At 41.8% G+C, this 27709-nt stretch overlaps 1 protein-coding gene across 1 annotated transcript in view; it reads right to left on the bottom strand.

Annotated features, from left to right (window-relative positions):
* Window positions 1-27709, bottom strand: part of trpc5a (transient receptor potential cation channel, subfamily C, member 5a) — a 233634-nt gene that overhangs the window by 130830 nt on the left and 75095 nt on the right. Inside the window, exon 2 of the mRNA XM_033609364.2 lies at window positions 3500-3541. Within this exon, the coding sequence (XP_033465255.1) occupies window positions 3500-3532 (33 nt within the window). The 5' untranslated portion in view covers window positions 3533-3541. The remainder of the gene's footprint in view (window positions 1-3499; window positions 3542-27709) is intronic.

Below are 27709 nucleotides of genomic sequence, written 5' to 3'. Positions count from 1 at the left end.
CTCCCCTTCTGTTCCTGAGATATGACGTTAAATAATGGCCATAGAAGTGTTTTATGCAGGACCTTATGATGTCACAGTGAAGTTGACCTTTGACCTTTTGGATATAAAATGTCACCACTTCATCATTTCATCCTGTTAGACATTTGTGTGAAATTTGTGAAAATTAGAGTTCGAATTCTTGAGATATCTCCAAACAATGCTTTGTGAAGTCACAGTAACCTTGACCTTTGACCTTCAACCATGAACTTCTGATCAGTTCATTCTCGAGTCCAAGTGGAGGTTTTTGACAAATCAGAGAAAGCTCCACCAAGGCCTTGTTGAGATGATGTGCTTAAGAGAATGAGATGGATGCAAGGTCACAGTGATCTTGACCTTTGACCACCAAATTCTAATGAGTTCATTTTTGAGTCCAAGTGGATGTTTTTTTGCCAAATTTTAGAAAAATGCCTCAAGGTCTTCCTGAGGTATTGTATTTACAAAAAAGAGACTGACGCAAGGTCACAGTGACCTTGACCATCAAAATCTAATCAGTTCATCGCTGAGTCAAAGAGTCATTTGTGCCAAATTTGAAGAAATATCCTGAAGCTGTTCTTGACATATTGCCTTCACAAGATTGAGATGGATGCAAGCTTACAGTGACCTTGACCACCGACCATCAAAATCTAATCCGTTCATTGTTGAGTCCAAGAGTCATTTGTGCTAAATTTGAAGAAATTTCCATAAGCTGCTCTTGAGATACCACCTTCACATGAATGAGGTAGACAAGGTCACAGTTACCTTGACCTTTAACTGCCAAAATCTAATGAGTTCATCATTGAGTCCAAGTGGATGTTTGTGTCAAATTTGAAAGTCCCTCAAGGTGTTTTTCACAAGAATGAAACAGACTAGGTCACAGTGACCTTCGACCACCAAATTCCGATCAGTTCATCCTTGAAACATTTGTGACAAATTCGAAAAAAAAAAAAAAAAAATCCTCAAGGCGTCTTTAAGATATTGTATTCTCAAGAATGGGACGGATACATAGATCTACGAATAGACAGACAGATGGACAGCTCGGAAACATAATGCCTCAAGCCATATCTATCGCCTGCGCTGAGGCATAAAACATAATCTTAGCTACTGAAGTCAGATTTTTTTCCTTCTTCACTGTTAAAGCACAATAGTAGGTGTCACTTTTTCCACAAATATTGACATGAAGCTAAACTAGTATGATACAGGGATATCGGCACGTCATCGGTATTGGCTGACAGTGCGGGAAAAAACAATACAGCAGTAGTATAGTATCGTGATATTTTTGTTTGGCAATATCGTATCGTCATATCGTATCAAGGTGAGATGAACAGACTGAAAACTTTATCTTATTAGGTGAGACAGATGTTGACACACAAATATATTTTATCGCAATACTCACAACATATCTAAAATCGCAATACTATTGAATCGTGACTTAAGTATCGTGATAATATATCATGGATACTCTGGTGAGTCCAACCCCTAGCATCGGCCGATATTGGCTTTGTAATGAGCTATCAGAATTAGCCAACATGCTTTTTCTTAATTTGTACAACGAGTAAATATTACATACATTGAAAAATATCATATATCGTCTCCATCTGCTGGTGGGCCATCACGACAAGAGTACGCATGTATGATATGGTGTTAATTCCACTACAGAAGAGACAATTAGGTAGGTATATCAATACTGGCAAATGGGTTTTTACATATCGGCATATCAGATATCATCAAAAAAATCCAATATCCTGCATCCGTAGTATGACGCCATAAAAACAAGGCTTTTCTGCAGCTTCAGTGATTTATTAAAAGCTACTGACAGACTTGTTGTATATGTGTAGACTGTCACTGTGAAGTCTGGAAACTTCTTTCAGTCTAAATCCTGAGAAAATAGTTCGATGTGACTTCTGTGACAGTTACAGAGCGTCTCCGCTTGTGTCAGCAGTTATTATTACACTTTTATTAAATATTACATCAAGTTTCAGGGGAAATTAACGACTGAGGTGGTTGTTTGTACTGTCATCTGGAAGCTACATTAATAACAAGACGAGATGCGTCAGGATCTGTGTGATTCAGCTCAGCGGGTGACGATGATTGATCAATCACACGTTGATTAATCAGAGCAGCGATGTCAGGACAAAAAGGAAAGCCTTCAGAGTTATTAAACGCCTCAGTCAGTCCCAATTAGGCAGGAATCTGTGGGGGAAAACTCATCATTTGGACATATGTCTTATCCATCTGCATTGATTTAACTTTATTTAAACTGTATTAACCGGATCTGTTGAATCAGTGACTCTGTGTCAGTGACTGTGAGCAGACAGGGAGTGGCGTTAAAGACACAGACTGACATTGCCTTCCCCAGAGCCATGTGGCTAAAACTGTAAATATTTGATTCATGGCTGTTTGGTTTGGGGATTAAATGGGCCTACAAGTCAAATAAATCAGCTGTTTGTTCATTTGCAAAAAATCCTCTTTCATATCTGCAGTTTTCATGCAGTGGTGGAGATTTTATTTTATTAGTCAACCTTTCAAAACAGAGTCAACAAAATCCATCATTACGTTACAGCAGAACGAGACACATGAAACAGACTGCTGATGAAAATACAAATTTGGTCTTGAATTAACCTTCAAGTTAAAATGAAAAGCATCAGTGGCGGGAGGTGATTCACTCATGGATGATTTCATTAGTCAGCTGTCAGCACTGACAGACTTTTTTGCCTCTGTGTTTAATCTGGTACATCTATCTTTGTGGGGACCAACAGACCGAATTACAAATATCACTTCCAGTTAGAAAACCGGCAACTGATTACAACTGTGGAGATATGTAAAATCGGCAAACTTGTTGATTTCTAGTGCTATTTTCAGGCATATCTGAAATGTTTAATCTTTTGAAACCTGAGCAAATTAGCATGAGAAGATGGCAGCAAGCAATGAAAGAAGAAATTACCCAAAAATTTGGCAGGAAATTAGTAAAAAGAGAAAATTAAAAAAAAGTAAAAAAAAAAAAGGGGAAAAAGGACCTGAAAAGAGTGCTTGAAATTTTAGTAATTCTGTATCATAATTATTTTTTAAAATGTAATAAAAATAATAATTATTATTATTATATATATATATATTATTCCTTAGCTTTTTATCTATTTTTTATTATTATTTTTTTTTATAATTTTCTAAATGTATTTTTTTTTTTAGCTATTTGTAGGGCATCTCTTACCAAGTTGCTCACTGCCTTTTTCCGAGTGAAATCGCACCAATTAGTTCAGGGTTCAAAGGTTTAAATACTTGTAAAAGGCATCTGAAAGCAGCACAAGAAAGGTGATGTCGCTCCAGGTTTCAAACATTGAAACAAACACCTATCTGACGTTTCAGCCGTGTTTATTTAATGTACACTTTAATGTGCTTTGTTATTATGCTTTATAAACCAAATCTATAGCCACAGGGACTTCATGTCAATCACAACACTGTGTGAATGTGTTTGTGTTTGACTCACCTTCTTGTAGTACAACTGTGTCATGGGATTCATCTGGCCAGTCTGGAAGAAAGACATAAAGAAAGAAGTGAGAGTTATTAAGGAAGAACAGGAAGAGGAATATCAGCAATACTGCAACACATAAAAGTAAAGAAAGAAAAAAACTCACAAGAAAAAATTAAAGATATTGTTCACTTTAAACATCTCACAAAGTCACGAGAAAGAAAGAAAGAAAAAAACAGAACACCACAACAAAATAGTTCAAGATTTGCTCCAATGCCAGCACTCCTTCTCTGAGTCATAACCCAGTCAATCCTGAACAAACAACTACAAATCTGCTCACAATCCCGTCCGCCTCTGACTCAGATAGCTTTAGTGCCCCATTTTGAAGCACTATCCATTTCGAGGTGGTGAAACGTTAATGTTTTGTCATGTAACTGTCCTGCTTTTTATTTTATTTTCTGTTGGCTTGGCTGACAGACAGACAGCTAGCCGTGTTAATATGCAGTAACCTAGCACCCACTATCCATCCTCCGGTCTCCACTAGTTAGCTAACGTTAGCCTTGGTCACTCAGTGTCGTGAAGGAGCTAGCTAGCAGAACCGATCATTTACAGAAGTCGCCAGGTTGCCCCTTGTGAGTAAGCAGATTCATTTTGAGCTGTAAACCCCCTTTAACATTGTTAACTATGTTAGCGCCACTAGCCGTGTTGTCACTGCTAATGGTGCTAACAGAGCTAACAGTGAGCTTAAGGGGATTTATGGCCCAAAATGGTGCCGCTTGCTTACCAGGCAACCTGGGGGGAGACTGAAGGGTGAGCACAATGTTTCCACAGCAAAGCTGTCGGGTGGAGACTGCGTTACTAGCGGCGATCGCCAAACAAGTGGTGTGCAGCGCGGTAAACTGAAGAGTAGCAGAATTAACCGGCTGACATTCGTAACCGCTCCAAGATATTCGCAAGTGTTAACTGATTAACATTTGAGTGCTGATATTCCTAATCCTAGCACAATGGAAGTGTAATAAGCATTTCAAAACCTCAAAGTCACAGTGTCCTCATAAAAACAAAGTCCCTGTAAGTCAGGATAATGACATGACCTTCTGTGGATTATACAGACTAAACTGTACAGTGTTTCTGAAAAAGCGCATTGCTGTTGAGTTTTTTATCTTCCTTTTTTTCAAATATTATTTTCCAATGCTGTGAGTACACAAACAAACTCCCACTGGTTGAAATCCCAGCAGCGAACATCTCAGAATCATGGCAAATGAAACCCAAACTGTCTGCATGACTAGATAGATACCACTATAGGGTGAGCAGGAAACTTTTTTTTTTTTTTTTTTTTTTTTTTATGTCAGTAAAGCTTAAAATTTAGACAAGTGAACTGTGAACGTCCTTATCTGCGTTGCTGCATGATTACACAGAGGAATGATAAACAACAATAATGAATTTTCACCCAAATCTGAGGTGGGCCTGAGTAAAATCTTAATATAACATTTCCAGAGTTCTTAAAGTAAACTTAAAGACCTTAGACTGCATATTTTTACTTGACTAAAGACCAGTAAGAACCCAGTCTGACATTTGAAGACTCGCAGAGAACCAGCAGACAGCAGGAGCACAGTAAGTGTACTTCCAGCACAGATAAAACCCTGCAGCCTGAACCTGAACTGACACAGTGCGAGACAGTGATGGACGGGCGGACAGTTGAAGCAGTGCAGATTAGTGACTCTGCATACATTCAGCACAATATACAGCATACAGACCAAGGATAAGCCTCATCCCACAGTGTAAGACGCTCTAGTCTTGTTAATACATGTAATCCCCATGAACCGCTGCCTCCTGGAGAATGTTTAGAAGCTCTGCCTGTTTGCACCTTTGTGTTTATTTGTGTAGGTTTTATCACGTCGACTTATTGCACTGTAATTGTCCCACGTTTGTTTATTTTGGGAGTAAGCGTTGTAGACAGATGATGCATTTTGATTGCATTACATTTACCTACGCAGTGTGGGATTAATTTTCCAGCAGTGGGGAGCCGTCAGAGTGAATCCAAATGAAATCAATAGTAGCGTAGGGTAGGAGAAAAGTTAATAGCACTTATTACCAAGGTTAGCAACACCTTCTTTAAATACTACTGATACAAACGTTAATAATGTAGATATTCTGAAGCCTGCTACTTCAAATATCAGAATATTAAACAGTTTACGAATTGAACTATCAAAGCAATATTTGCATCAATGGGAAAAAGACACTAAAGGGTTTGATTATATTCTTTTACACGATGCCTCTGTTTGTGAGCAGACCGCTGGCTGCTCACCATGCACAAAATCACACTGATGATGACAAATACGCCACACACACAGTCACAGATGTGGGTTAGGACTCGGTCTGACACTGTAAATTGAATCTATTATTGCAGCTGTGATACAGATCTGTTTTTCAACAGGGCTGCTCGAGGAGCAGGAAGCAGAGGCCATATATGGACCACCAAATACACATCCACAGTCAGTCACGTATAATGGAGCCTGGAATTTCAACCAAGCTGTTGTATCATCATGCAACACTGTGGTAAAGATGGACAAACAACCTTGTTGTAGTGATGGGCAAAGCAGTTCTTTAGATGTTACTGAATCACTAGAATCAATTCATTAAAAAGATTTGTTCAAAAGATTCGTTCACCGAATCATTCAGTGCTTGGCGGGAGGAGCCCTGACTGTGTACTGCGTAGTCCGACTCACTGAACTGATACACAGCTGAGCTGCTGCTGTGTCTGCCCTGCACTGGTGAGTCTCATTACTGGCCAGCCTAACGTTTTAAGTTTGTTTAATCTGGAAACTAAGTCTGTTAAAACAATGGGGAGGTGTGTGATTGTGTTCGTGTGGCTTGACTCCTGGCTACATTAGCCGTTAGCTTGGAGAAAACAGTCCTTATGAAAGTGTATTGCTGAGAGGAAATGATCTGAATCATTCTGGGATCGGGGATACGTCGTTCACTTAGTGATTCGTTCACCGAGGGATTCATTCACAGAGTGATTCGTGACGCGGAAGGCAGTCCCTCCCTGCACCCTGGCTGCCTCACGACTCACGAGTGATTTATCGTTTGCACGGACCGAATTGGCAGCTCGCTGCTGAGCTCAACTGAACTGAGAAATGAACTAATCAGTTCCGGAAGTGATTCAGTTCAGTACGTTCACTCAACAGATTCGTTCTTTTGAATGATTCATTCACAAACAACACAACACTACCCTGCTGCTAATTAATGAAGGGGGCATTAGAGCTGACCTTACATTTTTGGTAATTTGGATCTTAATACTGCACCTGAAATAACAAAGAACTAGAATCACCGCCATGTGGTTGTATGCCTCCGCGAACTAAATAAGTTGCACTTACAGTTAACATGCATTTCTGTGAAAACATGGATACATGGCACAAAGGTGAACAACTAAGAGTGTCACCAGTTCAGTATGCGACCAAATGTCTCCCCTTGTTTTTCTGAGATATGATACTGAGTAACGGCCAGAAGTGTTTTTGCAGAACATGATGTCACAGTGAAGTTGACCTTTGAATTTTTTTTTTATATAAAATGTCACCTCTTCATTCTTTTATCCTGTTAGACATGTGTGTGAAATTTTGTCTTTGTTAGCATATGCATTCTTGAGTTATGGCCAAAAACATATTATGTGAGGTCACAGTGACCTTGACCTTTGACTACCAGATTCTAATCAGTTCATTCTTAAGTCAAAGTGGATGTTAATGCCAAATTTGAAAAAAAAAATCCTTCACAGTGTCCTTGAAATATCTCGTTCACAAGAAAGAGATAGATGAGGCCACAGTGACCTTGACCTTGACCCTTGACCACGAAAATCTAGTCTTCGTCTTTGAGTCCAATTGGAAGTTTGTGCCAAATTTGAAGAAATTCCCTCTAGGAGTTCTTGAGATATCACATTCACAAAAATAATGTCACGGTGACCTTGACCATTACCCGTGACCACATGTATGGCGGGATGGACAGACAACTCAGAAACACAATGCCTCCGGCCATGGAGGCACAAAAACACTGCAACTTAAGCCAACACGTGCAACATACAATGTATACACGGCATAAATCAACACGCTGGAAACACAGAAAACACAAGCAGAAAGTGAAAATGTGCAAGTCATACACAATAAAATGGCTCAAAGTTACAATGCAACAAAAGTTTCCAGCAGACTCTAAAAACAAGGTGACGCACTCATTAATCCTTTGGTGTTGGAAAATGAACACCATTTTAGTTTTAAAATTCTGGGGGCCAGACTCTGATATCACTCGAGATACCAACCTGCCATTATTCTTGTGCTTTATCTAACTGCATTTGCTTCCTTTAAAGTTGCACTGTGTTGAAGGCAGATCCATCAGCATTTTTTGTGGGTTATATATATATTATGCGTTTGATATCCTACTGTGTCTGCTGTTGATGTTTCAGGACACCACAAGCAACAATGGTATGTCAACAAAAGCACGTGGTTAGACTAAAGGCTAGTTCACATTAGACGATTTTCACCCAGATTTTGCGTCGCGGAGACTATCGTAATCTTTTGAGTGTTCATACCTGGCGACGTGTGTTTCTGTCAGCGGGAGTGTTGCCAACTGCGTTACGACCTGTGTGCACACCACAAGATTTCTTCACTGAGCCCTCGCCGAAAGAGCCCCAGATAACGCGGTGACGTCACCAAACTACGTTTTTTAACTTGGAGACGACACTGAACTTATTATGGATATATACTGAGGGAGGTGACGTTTAGAGGGCAAGCCCAAATAAGCAACTCCACTTTAGAAACAAGCCCAAAGTCGCGGCTAATAAGCAGACCTGGCAACCCTGTGGCTTCTCCTCCTCACATTTCTTTTGTCCTCCTGCATGCTGACATGGGACGTATCCCGCCTCTCATTGGCTGACGCTCTTTGTCAGTCGTGTCAGACTTCTCCGGTTTTCTAGCACGCCAGATATCCAGTCCCAGTCGCAGATGAGGGGGCAACTTGCTCATAGGCTACATGAGGACTCGTCATGGCAGACTATCTGCCAACTCACCTCTGACCCAAGGTGGCTCTCAAGATCCCCTGCAACGTCAAAATCGTGGTGAAAATCGTGTAATGTGAACTCGGCTTGAGGCAACAAAAGCGTGTGGCTATCAATGGCGGGACGTCAACAAAACCATGTGGATAGTAGGGTTGGGTACCGTTCATAATTGAACCAATACGGTATCGGTATCTGGTATTCAGTACCGGTACCAAACGGTACCTTATTTCGGTACTTTTTAATGTCTAAACTTCTCAGTTTCAACATATTATTGAGAACATTTAGGAACAGTGCTGCACGTTAACTTTTGTCTGCACATTTTTTTTGTCGCCATTGTTGCTGAGTCTGAGGTGCGAGTCATGCGCTCTCGCTCCGCCTCCACCTCAGGTGCCAAAATTTGGCACCGATTCATTTTAAGTGAATTGGTACTTGGTAGTACCGACGTGAATCGGTACCAAGTACAAAAAGTACCGAATTTCAGTACCCAACACTAGTGGATAGGTTAAGAAAGTAACTTAATGGTTTGGATCAACATTCATACAGGAAGTAGGGTCAGAGTCTGAGGTTTGCTGCAGCCTTCCACCAGCTCGTATATTACATTGTTACTGGCAGAGCTTCCAACTGACGCTGTTCTACGGTATATCATACAGGAGCTAGCGGTGCCATCTGGTTGACTGGTGGCGTATCATAACACTGCAGAAGGTTCTGTCTGGCCACATTACAAACTGATGACACCTGGCAGTGTAGCATACCACCATGAAAGGTGGCTTGTGCCGTCGGTGTCTGGGTCCGAAATCACAGACAAAGCAGCAGTATTTGATGACTTCAGAATGAGAACTAACGCAGCATCCACAATGCTGGTAAATAATCAGACAAGATTAGATAATAAGATAAATAATAGGCAAGGACACCACCAAGGTCAGACATTTATGGATATTTGTTGAGACTGTTAGAAAGTGGCTAAACTAATCATGCAACAAAATGCATCAGGATCTGCCTCCTTCAGCAAACGACTGTTAGGATCATTACAAATGTGCTCTGTGTTTTTGTTTCTGATCACAGACTGTGAATCTAAACCCTTCAGTTGTCTGAGGAGTTTAATGCACAAATCACATGTAGCCAAATGAGTTCCCCCGCTGCTTCCTTACAGTCAAAAAGCTTTAATGAAGCTGAAAAGAACAAGAAATCTTCAGCTGTGACACTCGGCCCCCAGCTGAAGTGTTGTTGGTATTTAAAATCTGCGTCCTCGTCAAGAACCCTAAACCTTTAAAATACTCAAAAGGCCACAAACACACTGCAGCTAAACACACTTGTGGCTCCTCATCCTGTCAAGTTCAAACACAGTTGGCTTGTAAAGAAGAGTGACAAATCACTGGCAGAGAGATACAGATCCTGAATCCTAAATCTGAGCGTGCACCCACTAAGCCCGCTGAAACAGAAATCCCTATCTCTGCTGGCAGATAGCGGAGGGCTGACGCGGTCACAAGCGGCAGATTTATTGGCCTTAAAGTGATGCAGAATGTTTTGCTCTGCTGACATTGTTGTTGCTTTAAAGTATTGTGTTTGTGAGAAGAGAAAGAAGATGTCTCTGCTGTCAGTGGACCCTTTATCAACAGCTGACAGATAAATTAATGCCTCCAGTTACCAGCTTTGTCAAGTGGACTGAAAGTACTGACTCCGCTGGCAGTTTCCATGGTGCTTTGGAGTATAAATGTTACCAGGGGTTATTTACAGTTACTGCGAGACTGACAGTCATTCCCCCCCAAAAAAACTGAATTTATGTGGATACTTTTACTCAATGTACTTTAATTTATTTCAACAATAATGAGGCTGATTAAACTCTATTAGCCACAGAGGAAGAGGCAGGAGGAAACACTGTGACCTCGGCATCTTGTATGTGTTTGACCTTTTTGTAATGAGTCACTGTTTGCCATTTTAATTCTGCTGATTTATTTGCAGTGAATTAATTCAACATCCAGGAAGACCTTCAGTGACCACAACAGGACCAGACTGGTTTGGGACTCAAGTGACGTGAACTGATCTGAGCTGAGCTTACTGAACCAGACGAGATTAGATTGGACTGTAACAAACTGAGAAATGACTTGATCTGGAGTTAACTGTGTTATTTAATCTATCTGGGAGCTGCCAAGTAGAGTTCCAGTAATCAGCTGGTAGGATGAAGGAGAGGTGCAGCTCAGCTGCCAGAAGAAAATGTTGGCATTGTACATTTCTGCAAACCAAGGATGTGTTACATTTGTACGTTTTATAGGTATAACAGCAACATTTCTAAAGAGCCATCGTGTGTGAGCTGACTGTCATCTGGAGGTGTAGGTGGGATGGTGGATGGCGTGACACCTCAGTGATACCCCTGCCAAGCTTCAGACCACTGCTAGAGACCAATAAAATCTGTTGTTTTTCAGCATGTCAACGCAATTTCAGCCACTTTTTAGCCATCAAACATGGGTGCTTTTTATTGCCCCATTGCTGTATGTCCACAGGGGTTAATGCCACAAACAGCTGTTGTTTTCTACCAAGACATCGCTACATTTCAAGCTGGGATGGTGCTACTGAAAAACCCTGTTTCCACCAAACACTTTCGGTATGGTACCTCTGGAAACAAAAGCAACTCTTCAGACATGGTACCTAGACCCTTGTGTTTCCACTGCAAACAGTAAACTGAAATGTGGGCGGGGTTGTTGTCACACTGTATCTGCAACTCGTTTATCGTCCACAGAACGAAGCTGCACGCCGACATTTTCAGAACAAAGTAAAACAGGCTGCAGTGAGAGTCTCTCTCCATGGGATATTTAAAAATAGCAGCTTTGTGCATTTAGTCCTTCTCAGGCAAGCTCAGGGGTTTAGTGTTGCTGTAGCCCACAGGAACAACACTCCGCAACACTTTTTTTTTCTCCAAGTGAGGATTAGAATATATGCAAAACCAGCCACAACTCAGCCCTGAGCAGAGTGACCGTCCTCTACTGACCAATCAGACTGCAGTGTTCACAGCTCCACCTTTTGGTACCAGATCTGTGTGCTAGGTACCCCAACAGAGGGGGGACCAAACATGGGGACGGTACGGAACTGTCCCAGTGGTACCATCCACAACTTTTCACAGTGGAAACAGAAAAAAAGCGTACTGAACTGAACTGTACCGTACTGCTTGGTGGAAACATGGCTTAAGGGACTGGCTTTTACTAAATCATTGCTGTGTTTCCAGGTGGGATTGTGTTTCCAATTTCAGCCAAAACACAATCTTTTCCTAACCATAACCAAGTGTTTTTTGTGCCTAAACCTAACCCACACAGCATTGTTGAAGACAACGATGAAGATATACTTTTTTAAATTCCATTTTGACACTCTGCTGTCATAGACACACAGGCCCGAAATACACACACATGCAAAAACAGGACCTGTCTGCATTACTGAAATTAAAAAGACCTCTTCACTTTGTGTTATGTGTTGTGATTTGATCATAACGTTGCATGGAAAAATTCAGATCACCAATGAATGAAAAGCTTTTCCTTTAGTTATGAAGACAAATAATTGTTATTCTAACATATATTTTAAATGCACATGATGATGATGGAGAATGCATGCATAAGAAGGAAATTTATATGACAAGCATCTTAAATCCTCCGTAATATTCAGCAGACCCATCTGAACTTAAATGAGTCAGAATAAACATCCGTAACAGCCACAGTGACCCATGCTAAAATGTCTTAAAGCAAGAGCAAAACCTTCTCTATCTAACATGCTACACACAGCCAAGCTAAAAATAAAATGAAATACAATAAAACTGTATTTCCAACAGCGGATAAGGTTAGAAGGCAATGTAACAGTGCAAGGGAATATGTTGAACTTCAGTTGCTAAACGCTCCCCCATGTTCATTAGCTGCTCTTTCTAACGGTGTCTGTCTGTAGTTTTTTAAAGCTTTTAAACCAGAAGAGTGAAGTTGTGGGCCTTCAGATGGACAATGAGCTGAAACGTACAATAAAGCTCTGTACGTGGCAAAGGCGAGGTTAGCTGCAGATTCAGCTGATCATTCTCTGCAGGTTCATCACTACAGAAACATCTTTCACACTGTCATCAAAACAATATCAATATAGCTGTTTTCTTAGTCTAAACCATCACCAGTCCTTTGTTTTGTAAGACCACCATCCACTTGCATCACCTCCATATAAATTCTGTGTGGTACAAGAAACAAAGCACTTCCTGGACAAGCAAAAATGCGCAGACCCACATAATTCAGGCAGCATTTTGTTACCAAAATAAAGCCATTTAGTAATAAACACAATAGAAGTATTCATTTTTTTAGGAGGCAGGGTTGCAAGGGGACAAAGCACTGCTGAGAAACAGAGTTACTGAGGTCAGCAGCTGCTTTATAAATGTTAGTGTAGCACTAATGTACTAAATACAAACAGCAGCAGCTACAACATGGATCGAGCAGAAATTCATTCAAATCACCAGAAATATTGTTGCCATTTCTGCAAAAACAACCACTTTTCATGGCATTATGCCCAATGGAAAAATATAGATAACACCCACGTTTTGGAGCCTTAAAAGCTGCCGGAAACAAACCAACAGGTCTCGATAAAACAACGAACCAATGTTTGGTGTCTAAAATGCAGCCAGAGACACAGTGACAGGTTTCTACAAAACACCCACATCTAGGGGCTAAAAAGCAGCTGGAAACACATTGACAGGTCGCTACAAAACACCTACGTCTGGTGCCTAAAAAGCCATTGAAAACACATCGACAGGTTGCTACAAAACACGGACCCCTGGTGCCTTAAAAGCAGCTGGAACCACAGTGAAAGATTGCTACAAAACATTTACATCTCGGGGCTAAAAAGCAGCTGGAAATACAGTGACAGATTGCTACAAATCACTTACATCTAAGGGCTAAAAAGCAGCTGGAAATACACTGATGGGTTGCTACAAAACACCTATGTTTGGTGCCCAAAAAGTGACTAAAAACACACTGACAGGTCGCTACAAACACCCACGTTTGATTCCTAAAAATCAACTGGAAATATATCAACAAATCACTACAGAATACCCATGTTTGGTGCCTAAAAAACAACTACAGTGACAGGTTTCTACAAAACACCCACATCGCGGGGCTAAAATGCAGTTGGAAACACATTGACAGGTTGCTACAAAACACCTACGTCTGGTGCCTAAAAAGCCATTGAAAACACACCGACATGTTGCTACAAAACACAGACTCTTGGTGCCTTAAAAGCAGCTGGAACCACAGTGGAAGATTGCTACAAAACATTTACATCTAAGAGCTAAAAAGCAGCTGGAAATACACTGATGGGTTGCAACAAAACACCCACGCTTGGTGCCTAAAAAGCAGCTAGATATATACCAACTAGTCGCCACTAAAACACCCATGTTTGCAGCCTTAAAAGCATCTGGAAACAAACCAACAGGTCCCTATAAAACAACAAAACCAATGTTTGGTGCCTAAAATGCAGCCAGAAACACGGTCATGGGTCACGACAAAACACCCACGTTTGGTGCCCAAAAAACAACTAGAACACAGTGACAGGTTTCTACAAAACACCCACATCTAGGGGCTAAAAAACAGCTGGAAACACATTGACATGTCGCTACAAAACATCTATGTCTGGTGCCTAATAGGCCATTGAAAAAACACCAACAGGTTGCCACAAAACACAGACTCTTGGTGCCTGAAAAGCAGCTGGAAACACAGTGACAGATTGCTACAAAATACAAACATCTAGGGGCTAAAAAGCAGCTGGAAACACACTGATGGGTTGCTACAAAACACCCATGCTTGATGCCTATAAAGGAGCTAGAAATATACCAACTAGTTGCTACAAAACACCCATGTTTGCAGCCTTAAAAGCTTCTGGAAACTCACTGACAACTAGCTGAAAAGAACACATGTTAAAAGTCGATGGAAACACACTGACAGGTGGCTACAAAACACTAAAAATCTGCTGGAAGCACAGTAATGTCTCACTATCAAACAACCTGTTTTCTGTTTGTTGGACTCTAACAGCAGGCTGCAGTGGTATGCAGCTGAGCAGGCGTCTGTGGTGTCTCAGCTACGTGACATGCCATCAATCATCCCCTCCACCTGCCGATGACAAAATCAGCTTATATACATTGCCACTTTAGAAAGCTTGATATGGTAACAGAAACTCACAATGCCAACATGTTCTTCTGGCGACTGAGCTGAGAGATGAGAAAGTTTTTTTCTTTGACACAGTGTTATAATAAGTCAGGTCAAGTCAAGATGAGCTGATTGAAATCTATATTTGGTCATGTTTTGTTTTTTTTTTAAACAAATTACTTTTCTCACCAACTTAACGGAAAATGTGTTGTTAGTAATTCTTAAAACGTATTTCATATAAATGTTTGTACATTGACAGACATTTATTTTCTATTCCCACATACATGTTTTTATTGATGTGCTGCATTTTTCTTGTTTGTCTTGCGGGCTGTTTTGACAAATCATGTGTAAAACCCTTCACGGCTGTTGTGACAGCTAAGCAATGCAACAAATGATATTTTCATGCAACCCAGTACATGTGTTTTGCTCCGGGAGGTCGCTGTGTGCCAGCAGAGCATCCAAAACCGTTAAAATCTCACAAAAAAAGTCATTTTCTGACCACACTAGGAAACACTTCCTGTGTAGGACTAGTGAATGGAAGCAGATTTAGACCTGCTGAAAGCTGCAGTGCTCTTACTGCCCCTTTGCTAATTAGTTTTTTTTTCCTAGTAAGAAAATCGCACAGAGCTGCTGCAGAGGAACAGCAGTTTGTTGCACTTCCTGTTAGTTAGGATAAAATGAAGCAGTGCTATTCCTCAGTCTGACCTTTGGGCTCTGCACACGTATTTTTGGGGTCAAAATAAACAATTGGAGCGGTCTCAATTCCTACAAAAGATAACTTCATTTAACCCTGATTTATTTGAGGGGCAAGCCTCGCTGGAGGTGTGAGACTGTTGCTGGAAAATAAATACATCCTGCACTGGACTCTACATTAGTGATTGAGATCTGCACATGCCTGCAGGTTATGCTGCTGAGAGTCTGTTGCTGCCTAAATTATGTGGATGAGATTAAATTATGTGGATGAGATTAATCCTGCAGTGGCGGATGTGCACTGGCTGGAATGCAGATGCGTTTAAGATCTGCATAGTGAGGCAGAATTTATGCTGACGGCTTTACAATGCTCCACTGACTGTGGTACAGCAATGCAGATAAACTCCCCTGCTTGGCTCCTATCTCACGCCATCGAGCCTTCTTTCCCTTTTTCCCACAAGTTTTTCAGGACTCTCTCATCCACCAGGAATTTCAAAATTCTTCTTTTTCTGCCACATCCATCAGTAATTTCCTGTTCCTCTGCAGCCCTTACCTTCATTTCCCTCCTGTCTGAACACTGTGTCCCTTTTTAACTCCCCTGATCTCCCCTCATCTCCCGCCTGCATTCACACCTGCATTTTGAGCATGTAGCTATTTGTAGCCACACAATATTTCCCTCTTTCTTCTTATCTTTCCTCCCCGGCCTGAACATCCTCATCTTTCACTCTCTGCGTCTTTCAGATTTTCTGCTCTATTTTCTGTCTCTTGTCTCCATCCTTGGGAAGAAAAAGAAGTTAAAAAAAAAAAAAACTCCATCTTGAACTCCCCTCATAATTCTTATCTTTCCTCTCTTTCTGTCTCATTGCCTTCTCTTGCTGCTCCCGTCTTGTTTTCCCCTCGGCTGCAGTGGAAACAATTCTCCTCGACTCTCCACATCTGTCCCTCTCTCTTCTCCTCCTGCATCTTTTAAACAGTGGTGTTTGTTTACAGTCAGTGTGGAGTATCCGAAACCTCATCATCATACTGAGTTGGCCCCTTTTTGCACAAATCCTCATTTGAATTTTCTTAAAAAAGAACAAATCCTACTTTACCAAACATAATATGCGACTAACAAATGGAGCACAAAGCTTTCAAAATAAACCCACTGGCAGCATAGTGCCCCATCATTTGCATAGCAAACACTAGATGCATTATAGACAGAAGTTAAGGTAGCAGACAGGAAGTGCTGATATGAACATGTCGACTGTTTTTCTGGAGCGCTGTTGGAAGTCAGTTCAGGGAAGTAGGACATAAACTGATGCAGCACGGCAGCAATCTGCAATGATGCTGCTCGCTGCCAGCAGCGTGTCACACAAACAGACACACAATAGTGGCACGACAGGCTGCCATTCACTCTGACTCCAAAAGGCAGCCTGGTGCCACCCCCCCAGCGATTCTAATCTCTTACCTGAGAAGGTAAGAAAGGGTCAACTCTATGCCAATTCCCTCCATCGTGAGGGAGCAGCAACCCACAGACAACCAATCATGCGGAAGCACAGCTGTTAGCTCCAACTCAACTATGTAAAAGCCTTCCAGCGAATGTGGAAAAGGCTGATCGTCGCAGTGCACAGCTCCCCTGTTCATCTTAACGAGGTGCTGGGGTTTGTAATGGCCCTGGAAATGAACTACTTTGTTGTTCGCTGGTATGGCAGCAATGGGAGAAAATCAATGTCCAATCACAGCCGAGTATGCCAGTCACAAAACACAACATTCCTCCAATCTTCTCTTGCACGCCTGCTACTTTGAGTCTGTGTGTGTGAAGGCAGGAATATCTATACAGTGGGCAAACATGCACGTAACCTGCATTCATGGGGTGTCAAAATAATTGGGAAAACGAGTTCTTGACAGTGAAAATGCATGTAAACGCCCCCTAAAACTGCAACAACAACACGGAAAGTCAGCAACAATTTGGGTGCACAAGTTGCCGAGCTGCTCACATGTAATTTTTGATATGGTATTAGGTTTTAACTATTAGTTGCTGTCCATGTAAAGTGGCTAAGACTAGCTAGAAAAGGTAAAGCAACATTTCAACATAGTCTTGGGGGATGAACTGGTGAAGCAACAAGTCTGGGACAAAATCAGTTTGTAATATAAAGCCTCAAACTGCTGTCAGAAGAATGACTTTCCAACTTGGGAAATGGGACCATCCAAGAAGCACATGAATGCAGCATTAGATACACATACCAGGGGTGGAGCCCGATACTGTCAACATTCAGGGCTCAACCCCAGCGTTGGGGATCTGGGGACGCTCCTCCAGAATCTGTATGTCATTTGGGAAAACCACAATGGTTGCAGTAGATTCTGAGATGGATAGGTGGTTTGGTGCAGCAGGATGAAGACAGTTGTGATGAAGAGAGAGCTGAGCCAGGAGGCAAAGTTTTCGATGTACTGGTCCATGTATGTCCCGACCCTCACCTATGGTCATGAGCTTTGGGTAGTGGGTAGTTGCAAATACAAGCAGCCAAAATGATATTCCTTTAAAGGGTGGCTGGGCTCTTGCTGGGAGGAGTACGAGCTTGCTGAACTGGAATTGAGTCAGGACAATCCAGGATAAAGCCTTGGTGCAAAAAGGGTTGAATACAGGTATCCTTTAACTGAAGACATTTCGATACGACTTGCTACATGGCAGTTTCGATCAATACCCTAAAGGTATGGAGTACCCATACCCTGCCCTAATAGGTAGGGTAGGAATTTGGTGTAAGGGTGCTTTCAGACCTAGAGTTGTCTTGCTTTGGTTCGTGTTCTCACGGCAGCATTTACAAGAGGACCAGATCAAATGCCTTGTGCGAGAAAGCTGCTCTTGATTGGTCAGAATTTCTATGCAGGAAAAATCCAGGAAGTAAAGCAAACGTTGACGAAGAGTACACTTGCAAGATAAATGTGACACTTTTTAATGTCACAATGGAGGGACAACTACGCAGGTTGATTTTAGCGCTGCTCATCGTGGACTATATTGCTGTCATTGTTCATTTTAGTCAAACCATGCAGTTTGCCAAGACAATACCCTGAACTGAATATCAGACCAGAACAGAAGAACATTTAAAAGCATTGGTTCAGGTCTTTTGAGAAACAGTTTCCAGAAGCCACCCTGTCTGCTCCGCCCCTGACACTCACCAATAAAGATTTTGAGTACAATGTACAACGAAGGTCCTGTTTTCACCTCCAAACCCCAGAACACTCTGTGGCCAGCTGATGTAACTTTCTAACCAATATTTATGGTTGCATTTTAGCACGTGCCAATCTCTCGTCTCATATTGGCAGAGGCGTAACTCAACTTTACATCAAACGTTCATTCAAAGAGCAGCAACAGCAATCTGTAAATCATCTCTTGACAATCTACACAATGCTATAAATATCCCAAATTCACATTTCATGATTTCGTCTTCTAATACAGTTCAATTCATGAGAAATGTTGGTTATGAAGATTATATTATTAAGGTGAGCCTATTAAAATATTTGGACAAATTCTAATGATGCAGCTGCAGGTAGAGAAAACACAGCCTCTGTTTAAAGCGGCTGCAGGAGATTTTATGATACTTGTAGTAGCTGTTAAAGACTTTGATGCACTTGTCCCTGAGCGACTTAATGACCCGCCTGCTGCTCTGACTTCCTGCCAAACTCCCCTCAGATCCTCCGACTCTGTTCTTTAAGCCCAGCTTAAATCCAGGACTGACTTACGGCGAGGGTGTTTTCTCATCCTCACAGCCAGAAAACACAGGGCAGCTTCAAACACATGATCAACACTATTGTTAGGGGTTTGCAGCTCAAAGTGAAGCCACTGACTGAGACCGGAGTGTGGCCAAAATGTTTCCACAGCGATGTTGTCCCACTAACAGTACAGTGTGAGCAGCAGTAAGATGTCGCTAGCTAGCTCACACCGGACCGCATGGTGTGCAGTGCAGAGCAGCAAAAGCTAACATTAGCTAACGAGTCTGTTCTCATGCTCACTTTTCCAATTGGAATGAATAGACTAAGGGCCACGGCTCGTCTCCTAAAGGGACGGGCAAGTGGCGAAACCCACGTGACACAGATACAGGAAATGAACCTAAAGTGGGACAGCCTGGACAGACAGTAAACGTACTCAGATACTTTACGCCTCTGCATTTTGGGTTGTGTGTAACTTAAACAAGAAAAACTTTGATTTCTTGTATCTTTGTATCTGCACTCTTTTGTTAATGAAGCACGTATTGTCAGCGGCAGACATTATATATCCGTGTGAGGGCCAAACAGCAGCAGAAAACAGTGGAATAAGCAGAAAGTGTCCCTTCGTCTTCAGCCACTCAGCAATAAAGCTGCAGGCCTAATGAGAGAAAGTGCTGCGAGCAGAACTTAAGAGCCAAGCGGTTACTGCTTTTTATTATATGTGGGTCGCTCTCCCTCGCTCATCACTCATCCTTTCACATTTCTTCTTCTTAACTCTCTCCCCATCTCTATCGTCTTCCGTTTCAGCCTCTCTCCGCTTCACTCCTTCTCCCTCTTTCTTCATGACTCTTTTCCCTCCGTCTTTGACCTTTCTGTCTCCCTTCCTCCAGTCTGTTCACTCCCTTTTCTGCCTTATCTCTAGTGCTTTCACAGCAACATCATGCAGCTTCTACAATAATCAAACTCAAAGGTTTCCATAAATGCACATAAGTAGGCTCCTCCAGTGCTCGGTGACACGATGAAACCTATTCAATGCTTCGGAGTGCATACGGGAAAATGTGTCTTACATAAAACATTACTTTGGACATGTTTGTCCCTGTGAGGGGCAACAAGTCCTACAGATTAAACAGCAGAACACATTTGCAAATCCTTTAGGTGCTTTCACACCTGCCCTGTTTGGTTCTATTCAATCAAACTCAAGTTTGTTTGACCCGTAAGTGCGGTTCATTTGGGCAGGTGCAAACACCGAAATCACACTTGGGTGCACACCAAAACAACCGGACCGAGACCTTCTTGAAGAGGTGGTCTTAGTCCGGTTACAAACTCTGGTGCAGTCTGGTCCCTTATACAGACCAAAGCAAGACAACTCTAGTCTGAAAGCACCTAACTCAGCTATGAGGGCACAGAGAGTACACTGAATGTTATCTTGTAGTTCCTCTTCAAAGGAGGCAAGTGTTTTGGTGAATTTCAAATTGAATAACCTAATTATTAGCTCTACAAGGTAAAGGTGAGGCATTAATAACTGATATGCCATCAAACACAAACAACAAAATGGAACACCGTACTCATAGACAGGCCGGCCGCCCAACACACACTGCAACATACTGAAAATATTTCTGTCCACAGTGTGTTTCATTTTAGAAGCCCTTACTTTCACTGGTACCAGCGTCACAGCAGAGCTGCTGCTCTGCACTGCCGGAGACAAAACACACTCTCGGCTAGGGTTGCAAAGAGTCTGTAAATCTTTGGAAATGTTCCAATGGAAGTTAAGCTCAGGAACTGTACCTTTTAGTAGGGAACTTATTTTGAGAGATATGCACATAAAGTGAGAGACATGGAGAGAATATGAAAGCCTGAGAGGAAGATTGTTTTTGGAGGGGGATTAATGGGAATGTTTTTTCTGAAACAGAAGTTCAATATAATGTTAAATGAGTCAGCTCATTTAGTTGAAATTCAACTCAACAGAATCTTTTTTTGTTACATTAAACACACATTAACCATGGCTTATTAGAGACAATTTCAAACACAAGTACACAAATCAGCTTCACTATAACTCGCAGCATTCACAGACAAACACTTGTCTTTATCTGGACACATTTTCCAAACAAATACAACATGCTAATGTTTTTAGCATGAGCCTATGGCATTTTACATTGTAAAAATTAGCCTAGCAGCTAGCAAACTTTTTGTCTACTCATATGAAGCCAGGGACAACAGCAACATCTCTCCTTTACAGCTCACAAGGTTCACCGACAAAACAACTGTCTTATACGAAACACGTTTTCCAAACAAATACAACATGCTAACGTTATTAGCACAAGCCTATGGCATTTTACATTGTATGAATTAGCCTAGCAGCTAGCGGACATTTTCTATACTCATATGAAGCCAGGGACAACAGCAACATTTCTCCCTTACAGCTCACAAGGTTCACCAACAAAACAACTGTCTTATAGCCTACTAAACACATTTTCCAAACAAATACATCATGCTAACGTTTTTAGCATGAGCCTATGGCATTTTATATTGTAAAAATTAGCCTAGCAGCTAGCGAACTTTTTGTCTACTCATATGAAGCCAGGGACAACAGCAGCATCTGTCCTTTACAGCTCACAAGGTTCACCAACAAAACAACTGTCTTATACTAAACACGTTTTCCAAACAAATACAACATGCTAACGTTTTTAGCATGAGCCTATGGCATTTTACATTGTTTAAATTGGCCTAAAGCTAGCGAACTTTTTGTCTACTCATATGAGGCCAGGGAAAACAGCAGCTTCTCTCCTTTACAGCTCACAAGGTTCCTGGACAAAACTGTCTTCTACAAAACACGTTTTCCAAACAAATACAACATGCTAACGTTATTAGCACAAGCCTATGGCATTTTACATTGTATGAATTAGCCTAGCAGCTAGCGGACATTTTCTATACTCATATGAAGCCAGGGACACCTGAAACATTTAACAAAGGTAACGGTACAAAATTTGGCTCCATTCCAACTCACAAGGTTCACTGACAAAACAACTGTCTTATACTAAACACGTTTTCCAAACAAATTACAACATGCTAATGTTATTAGCACAAGCCTATGGCATTTTACATTTTATAAATTAGCCTAGTGATTAGCAGAGATTTCCTTTATTCATACGAAGCCATCTCTGATATTTCTTTTTTGTTTTTGTTGTATTGAAAATGTACCGAACAGTAACTTATTGTTGAACTGAACCATGAATTAACCAACTGTCAGACCCCTACCAGTAGATACGTATGTACTTGTACACTGTAAAAAGTAACTGTTCTCCTTCCTCCTGCATCTTGTCTCCCTCATCTCCCTCATTCCACAAATGTCATCTCCTTCTGTCTCCCTAAATATCAACTATCTGCCACCTCATCTTTCTTTAATCCGTGCTCATCATTCACCCTCGATTTCTCCCTCCTCCTCCTCCTCATTTCGATCTCCTCCTCTTCCTCTGCTACACTTTAACCGTCCCTTCATTCATCCTCGCAATATTCCCCCATTACTTTAGCCATTCATCTCGCCCTCTTTAACTCCACTCCATCACTCCTCCCGCTGCCCTCTGGTAGTTTTTCTCCACCTGTCTCGCTCCATCTCTCCCGTACTTCATCAAACTCCCTAGCTCTATCTCTTACTCCTACACTTTCTTCCTCCTCTCGATGTCTCTCGCTGCCTCGCTGAATGTTTTAGGTTATGATTTTTGCTAAAACCATTTCCTCTGCTTTAATAAAGTCTGTCACTTTTTCCTCTAAATTCCACTTTCTTCGTTTCTCTCTCAAGCTTTTGTCTGTGCCTCCTCTCCTCGTTGATCTTCCTCTTCATCTCCATGTTTCTCTTTCACTCAATAGACTCATGATCTCGCATTCTTCTCACAACCTCAACCGTCTTCCCCTTCCTCTCTTTCTCCCTCTGTTCCCACAGGACTGCCTGTCTTCCTCCCTCCATCTTTGCCCTTTTCCTGTCTATAAACAGATGTGTTTGCATAAAAGACAGATGGAAGGAAGGCAAACACAATGATGCGCATTATACGATGAGCTTGTATTTATTGTTTCTGCTCTTATTAGGGAACCTTTATGAGATACATAATTTAAGTAATTATTCCATGTGAGTAAATGCTGGTAAATGGAAGGGAATGCTAATGTTGCTAATGCTAATAACAAAGTGTCCAAATCACATTTAGGTAAATATCGCCTGTGACCTCAGGCCCTGCTGGGTGACGACTGCAGGAACGCAGAGACTCCAAATTTAAAATGTTGTGTGTTAGAAGGTTTTCACAGCAAAGCAGAGGCACTGCAGCAAAACACACACACACACACACACACACACACACACACACATACAGAGGCCTCCTCATTCATTCCAGTGAGACCACAGAGACGGCACAGTGAGGAGTCCTGTCACTACTGGATGAAAAACAAAAGCGTCACGCTGGTTCTGGTTGTGGTTCAGCGTCCTGTTGACTTCCTGAAAAACTGCACTCCCTCCACTAAGTACCACAAAAACTTTGGCGTCATCAAATCATTTTCATGTCGGTTTCTCGATGTTAGAAACCTAAAACGCTGCAACAAACCGCCTATACAAAGACACGGTCAAACAGCGATTAGAGCGTCTTTAGCTTCAGTGATGTGACATATTTCCAGGTGAATATTTGGTGTAGTTACGAGGCATGTGATCAAACTGTGGTTTAGTTAATATGATAAAATACAGAGCTGAGGAGGACTGTTGGCCTCCACCCAGACCTCCATCACCACATTGATGAACAAGGACATGGGAAAAATAAATATATTAGACCTCAACCATGTTTGGCGTAGTTTTAACAGAAACAGAAAAGAGAAACATGTTTTTGACATCTAACAGGAGGGACCAGAACTTGTAAAATGCATTTGTAATATTAATTAAAAGGCATTTTATCAGATGTCATAATTAGCTGGGTACCAAACTTCGACCACATTATTTTGATACTAATGAGTACTGAAAAATGCCTGGTCATTCTGTACTAAATTTGACACCTACAGAAAAATACTAGCAACATGAGCTAATAAGCATGATGCATGCTTGTACCAGGATCTAATAATGCTGGTGACAAGCTGTCTAATGTTATATGTCGTATAAAAGCATGCAGGAAAACACTGTATCATGCCCAGGGACCGGGCTTATCTGTGTTGTTGTATTTTGAGAGGCTTGATAAAAGTTTTTTAGAATTAGGGGTGTGCCATGTCATCTCGTTCACGGTACTACCGGTATCATTTTTATTATGATATGAAAAATTCATGTCCTGATGCTTTGATCAGTGGCGTGCACAGACTTTTTGAAGGGCAGGGGTGAAAAGAAAAAAAAGGGCACTTTAGCGTGCGTTTTGTCTCCCAGGAGGGCACTTTAGCGCTCATTTTGGCTCCCAGGAAGGCACTTTAAAGCTCATTTTGGCTCCCAGGAGGGCACTTTAGTGTGCGTTTTGGCTCCCAGGAGGGCACTTTAGCGCTCATTTTGGCTCCCACGAGTGCACTTTAGTGTGCGTTTTGGCTCCCAGGAGGGCACTTTAGCGCTCATTTTGGCTCCCACGAGTGCACTTTAGCGCGTGTTTTGGCTCCCAGAAGTGCACTTCAGCGTGCGTTTTGGCTCCCAGGAGGGCACTTTAGCGTGCGTTTTGGCTCCCAGGAGGGCACTTTAGCATGCATTTTGGCTCCCAGGAGGGCACTTTTAGGGCGCGTTTTGGCTCCCGAGAGGGCACTTTAGTGTGCATTTTGGCTCCTGAGAGGGCACTTTAGCATGCATTTTGGCTCCCAGGAGGGCACTTTAGGGCGCGTTTTGGCTCCCAGGAGGGCACTTTAGCAAACTTTAGCGTGCGTTTTTTCAACAATTGGACCACTGTGCACACCACTGGCTTTGATACTTGTGATATTTCGGCTTGTCGACATATCAACATCATACTGTTACCCATGGCAACAACAAGCATGGCTGAAAGCGAAATCAAAAGTTCCAAAAAGAGGAGCAGCTTCAGCAGTGTGGAATAAACTGTGGCGTCCTGCATGTTTTTATACAGCCCCGGACTTCTCAGACTCTTTTCATGACTTACCACTCAGAGGGAACTCATTCAGCGGCTCCTCTGGCAGCAGCACGGCATCTCTCCCTTTCCTCTCTCGCCATGCGCACATGGGAGTATAGCTTTTACTGAATATTTGAAGACAAACTGTAAAACTATATCACTTATTTTGTTACAATTCTATTTTCTTAAATTAATAAAATGTTTTAATACTAATTTGTCATATCAAGAATATTGTTATCGCAAAAATACCCTGAAATATCGTGATATTATTTTAGGGCCATATCGCCGACCCTTAGTTCAGGAACTGGTACTGAAGTCAAGGTTTTGGTACCAATATCATACATTTCTGAATGATTCTCAGCCCTGGTCATAATGCCTTTGTTGCTTGGTATCTTCTCTTGAACCCATTCCAGAGTCCTGTAGTAAGGCTTTGTAAATTTTGTATTGTGAAACAATTAACTGATTAGTCAATATATCAATAAGCTGACCAAAAGAAAATGAATCACCAACTAATTTGAGAATCAATGAATCGACTGGGTCATTTTTCACGCTAAAACATCGTCCGTTCTTTGGCTGCTCTAATGTGAGGACTCTCTGCTCTTCTCTGTTTCATATCACAGTAAACTGAACATCTGTGGCGTTTGGAGTGGTCAGATGAAACTAAGCAAGAAGAAGATGTCACATTGGGCTCTGGGAACTTTAGCGAAAATAATCAATAAATTGATCAATAATGAAAGTAATCATATGCTGCAGCCCTAAAAGTTGGTACTAAAAGCATTTTTGACAGCGAGCCAATGAAGAAAATGAACGTCCTTATTTGAGTCCTACTTTTTCCACACACACACACACACACACACCAGTTAAATTAACTTGCACAACTATAATAATTTGCTTTTTATCTCACAAAAGGAGACAGAAGAGAAAAGTTACTGCTGCTGTGACGGAAGTTTCAGAGCTGTACAGAACCAGGACACAAGCCAGCCTCTTGGAGGGCCGACTCACCAGTTTGTACTTCCTGTTCTCTACCTGTAGCAACACACCCACACAGATGTGTCCTCCTAATGTCAATATAAAGCCTACTTATTGATCCCCAGGCGGACACAGTCTCTTCCCCCTTCAGCAGTGAGGGCAGGTTCAGGTCCTACCACCCATCATGTGACTCTGCGGTGTTAATGTAAGGCATAATGAGAAGAGATGATAAATACAGCTACAGGGCAAAGGCAGAGCAACTGGAAGAAGAAAATAAGGATTGTATATTATATGATGACATGAGAGCGAAGGAGAGAAATGGAAGTAATTAAGAAAAGGGGAAGAAAGTCGTCCACGGGCAGTGAGACTCGGCAGTAACATCTGTACTTGTCTCAGCTCTGGAAAGGGAATTAAAATATATAAAGCAAGAAAAGCAAAATGTGAGGACTGATGGAAAAAAAGAGGAGAAGACGAACGTGTCAACAAAGAGAACGTCATGTAAGAAGTGGTGTAAAATGGAGCAGAGAGGGAGGAGGAATAACAGAGGAGGAAGAGGAGAATCTTAATGAGCATCCTCATTTCATGTTGAGGGGTGATAACCCAGGAAGACAAACCCTGCTCTGCTCTGTTGTGTTCAAGGACTGTAGTACTGCAGTTTTGATGAAAAATGGCATAAAGGGGTTAAAGTCAGGGCAAAGGGGGATCTTAATTGGAATCTTAATTAGTCCCCAAACAATTTGAACCCTGGAAATGTAACCCGAGGAGGAGTGAGTGTGGCTGCAGAGCTGCAGCTTTGATGGAGGATGGAGGGGGATTTGGAGCGCAGTCTGCAGGGCTTTCCTGTGGCTGATGGAGGGGTTTAAGGTGCTGGGCGTCGCGAGCAGGGAGGTTTTGGCAGGAGTCGGGGTAGGGATTCAACATGCAAACAGGAAATCAGATTGTTAACACTCTGCTGAGTGCTGAACATGAACAGCATGCTTAGTGAAGCGTCCATTAGAGCCAGAAGACACAAAAGTTTTGGCTGTCTGTGATGATCATCAGTGCAGGAGGTCTTTTCACATTTAGTCTGTTTTTTGGAGAATTTAATCCGGGGCGACTCGCAGTGGAGTCAGAGTGAGAATTCTGACTGAATATGTGGACTTTCTTGTAACAAAAAAAATCACACTGACAACCAGAAAAGTGCACTCAGATGGAGTAGAGTGCAGATCTCTGCCAGGAGGGCTGCCTGACCTGAGCACGGCCACGCTGGACAATTCTTGCTTCAGAGGCTGATAAAAATACATGCCTTGTCAATTTTTGACCGAGTTGCAGCATGTTGCACAGAGCAGATTGATTTCTTCTGCCAACAGGCACTGTATGTAAAATATAAACACAATTATTATTAAGTCAAGCCAAAAATCTCTGACCAATGTTTCCATAACCGGACTTTTAACAGTATCAGCTTAGTCTGTAGGCTACAGTACAACAACTCCATAGCCTGCTTACTTACTTATGGTAGAAGCACAAATACCAAGGAAAAATGACCAAATCAACAAAATCTGCATGTCTACAAAATTGGACATATTAGGTATGGATTTACCCTACAGATGATGGATGTCAGTGAGCCTCAGTTAAGGCCAAAATGTGGCGTGTAACAGAC

The sequence above is a fragment of the Epinephelus lanceolatus genome, chromosome 22 (assembly GCF_041903045.1).
Source record: "Epinephelus lanceolatus isolate andai-2023 chromosome 22, ASM4190304v1, whole genome shotgun sequence".
In the NCBI taxonomy this organism is placed as follows: Eukaryota; Metazoa; Chordata; class Actinopteri; order Perciformes; family Serranidae; genus Epinephelus; species Epinephelus lanceolatus.
The sequence above is the reverse complement of the archived record's forward strand: the minus strand, read 5'-3'. Positions and strand labels throughout refer to the sequence as shown.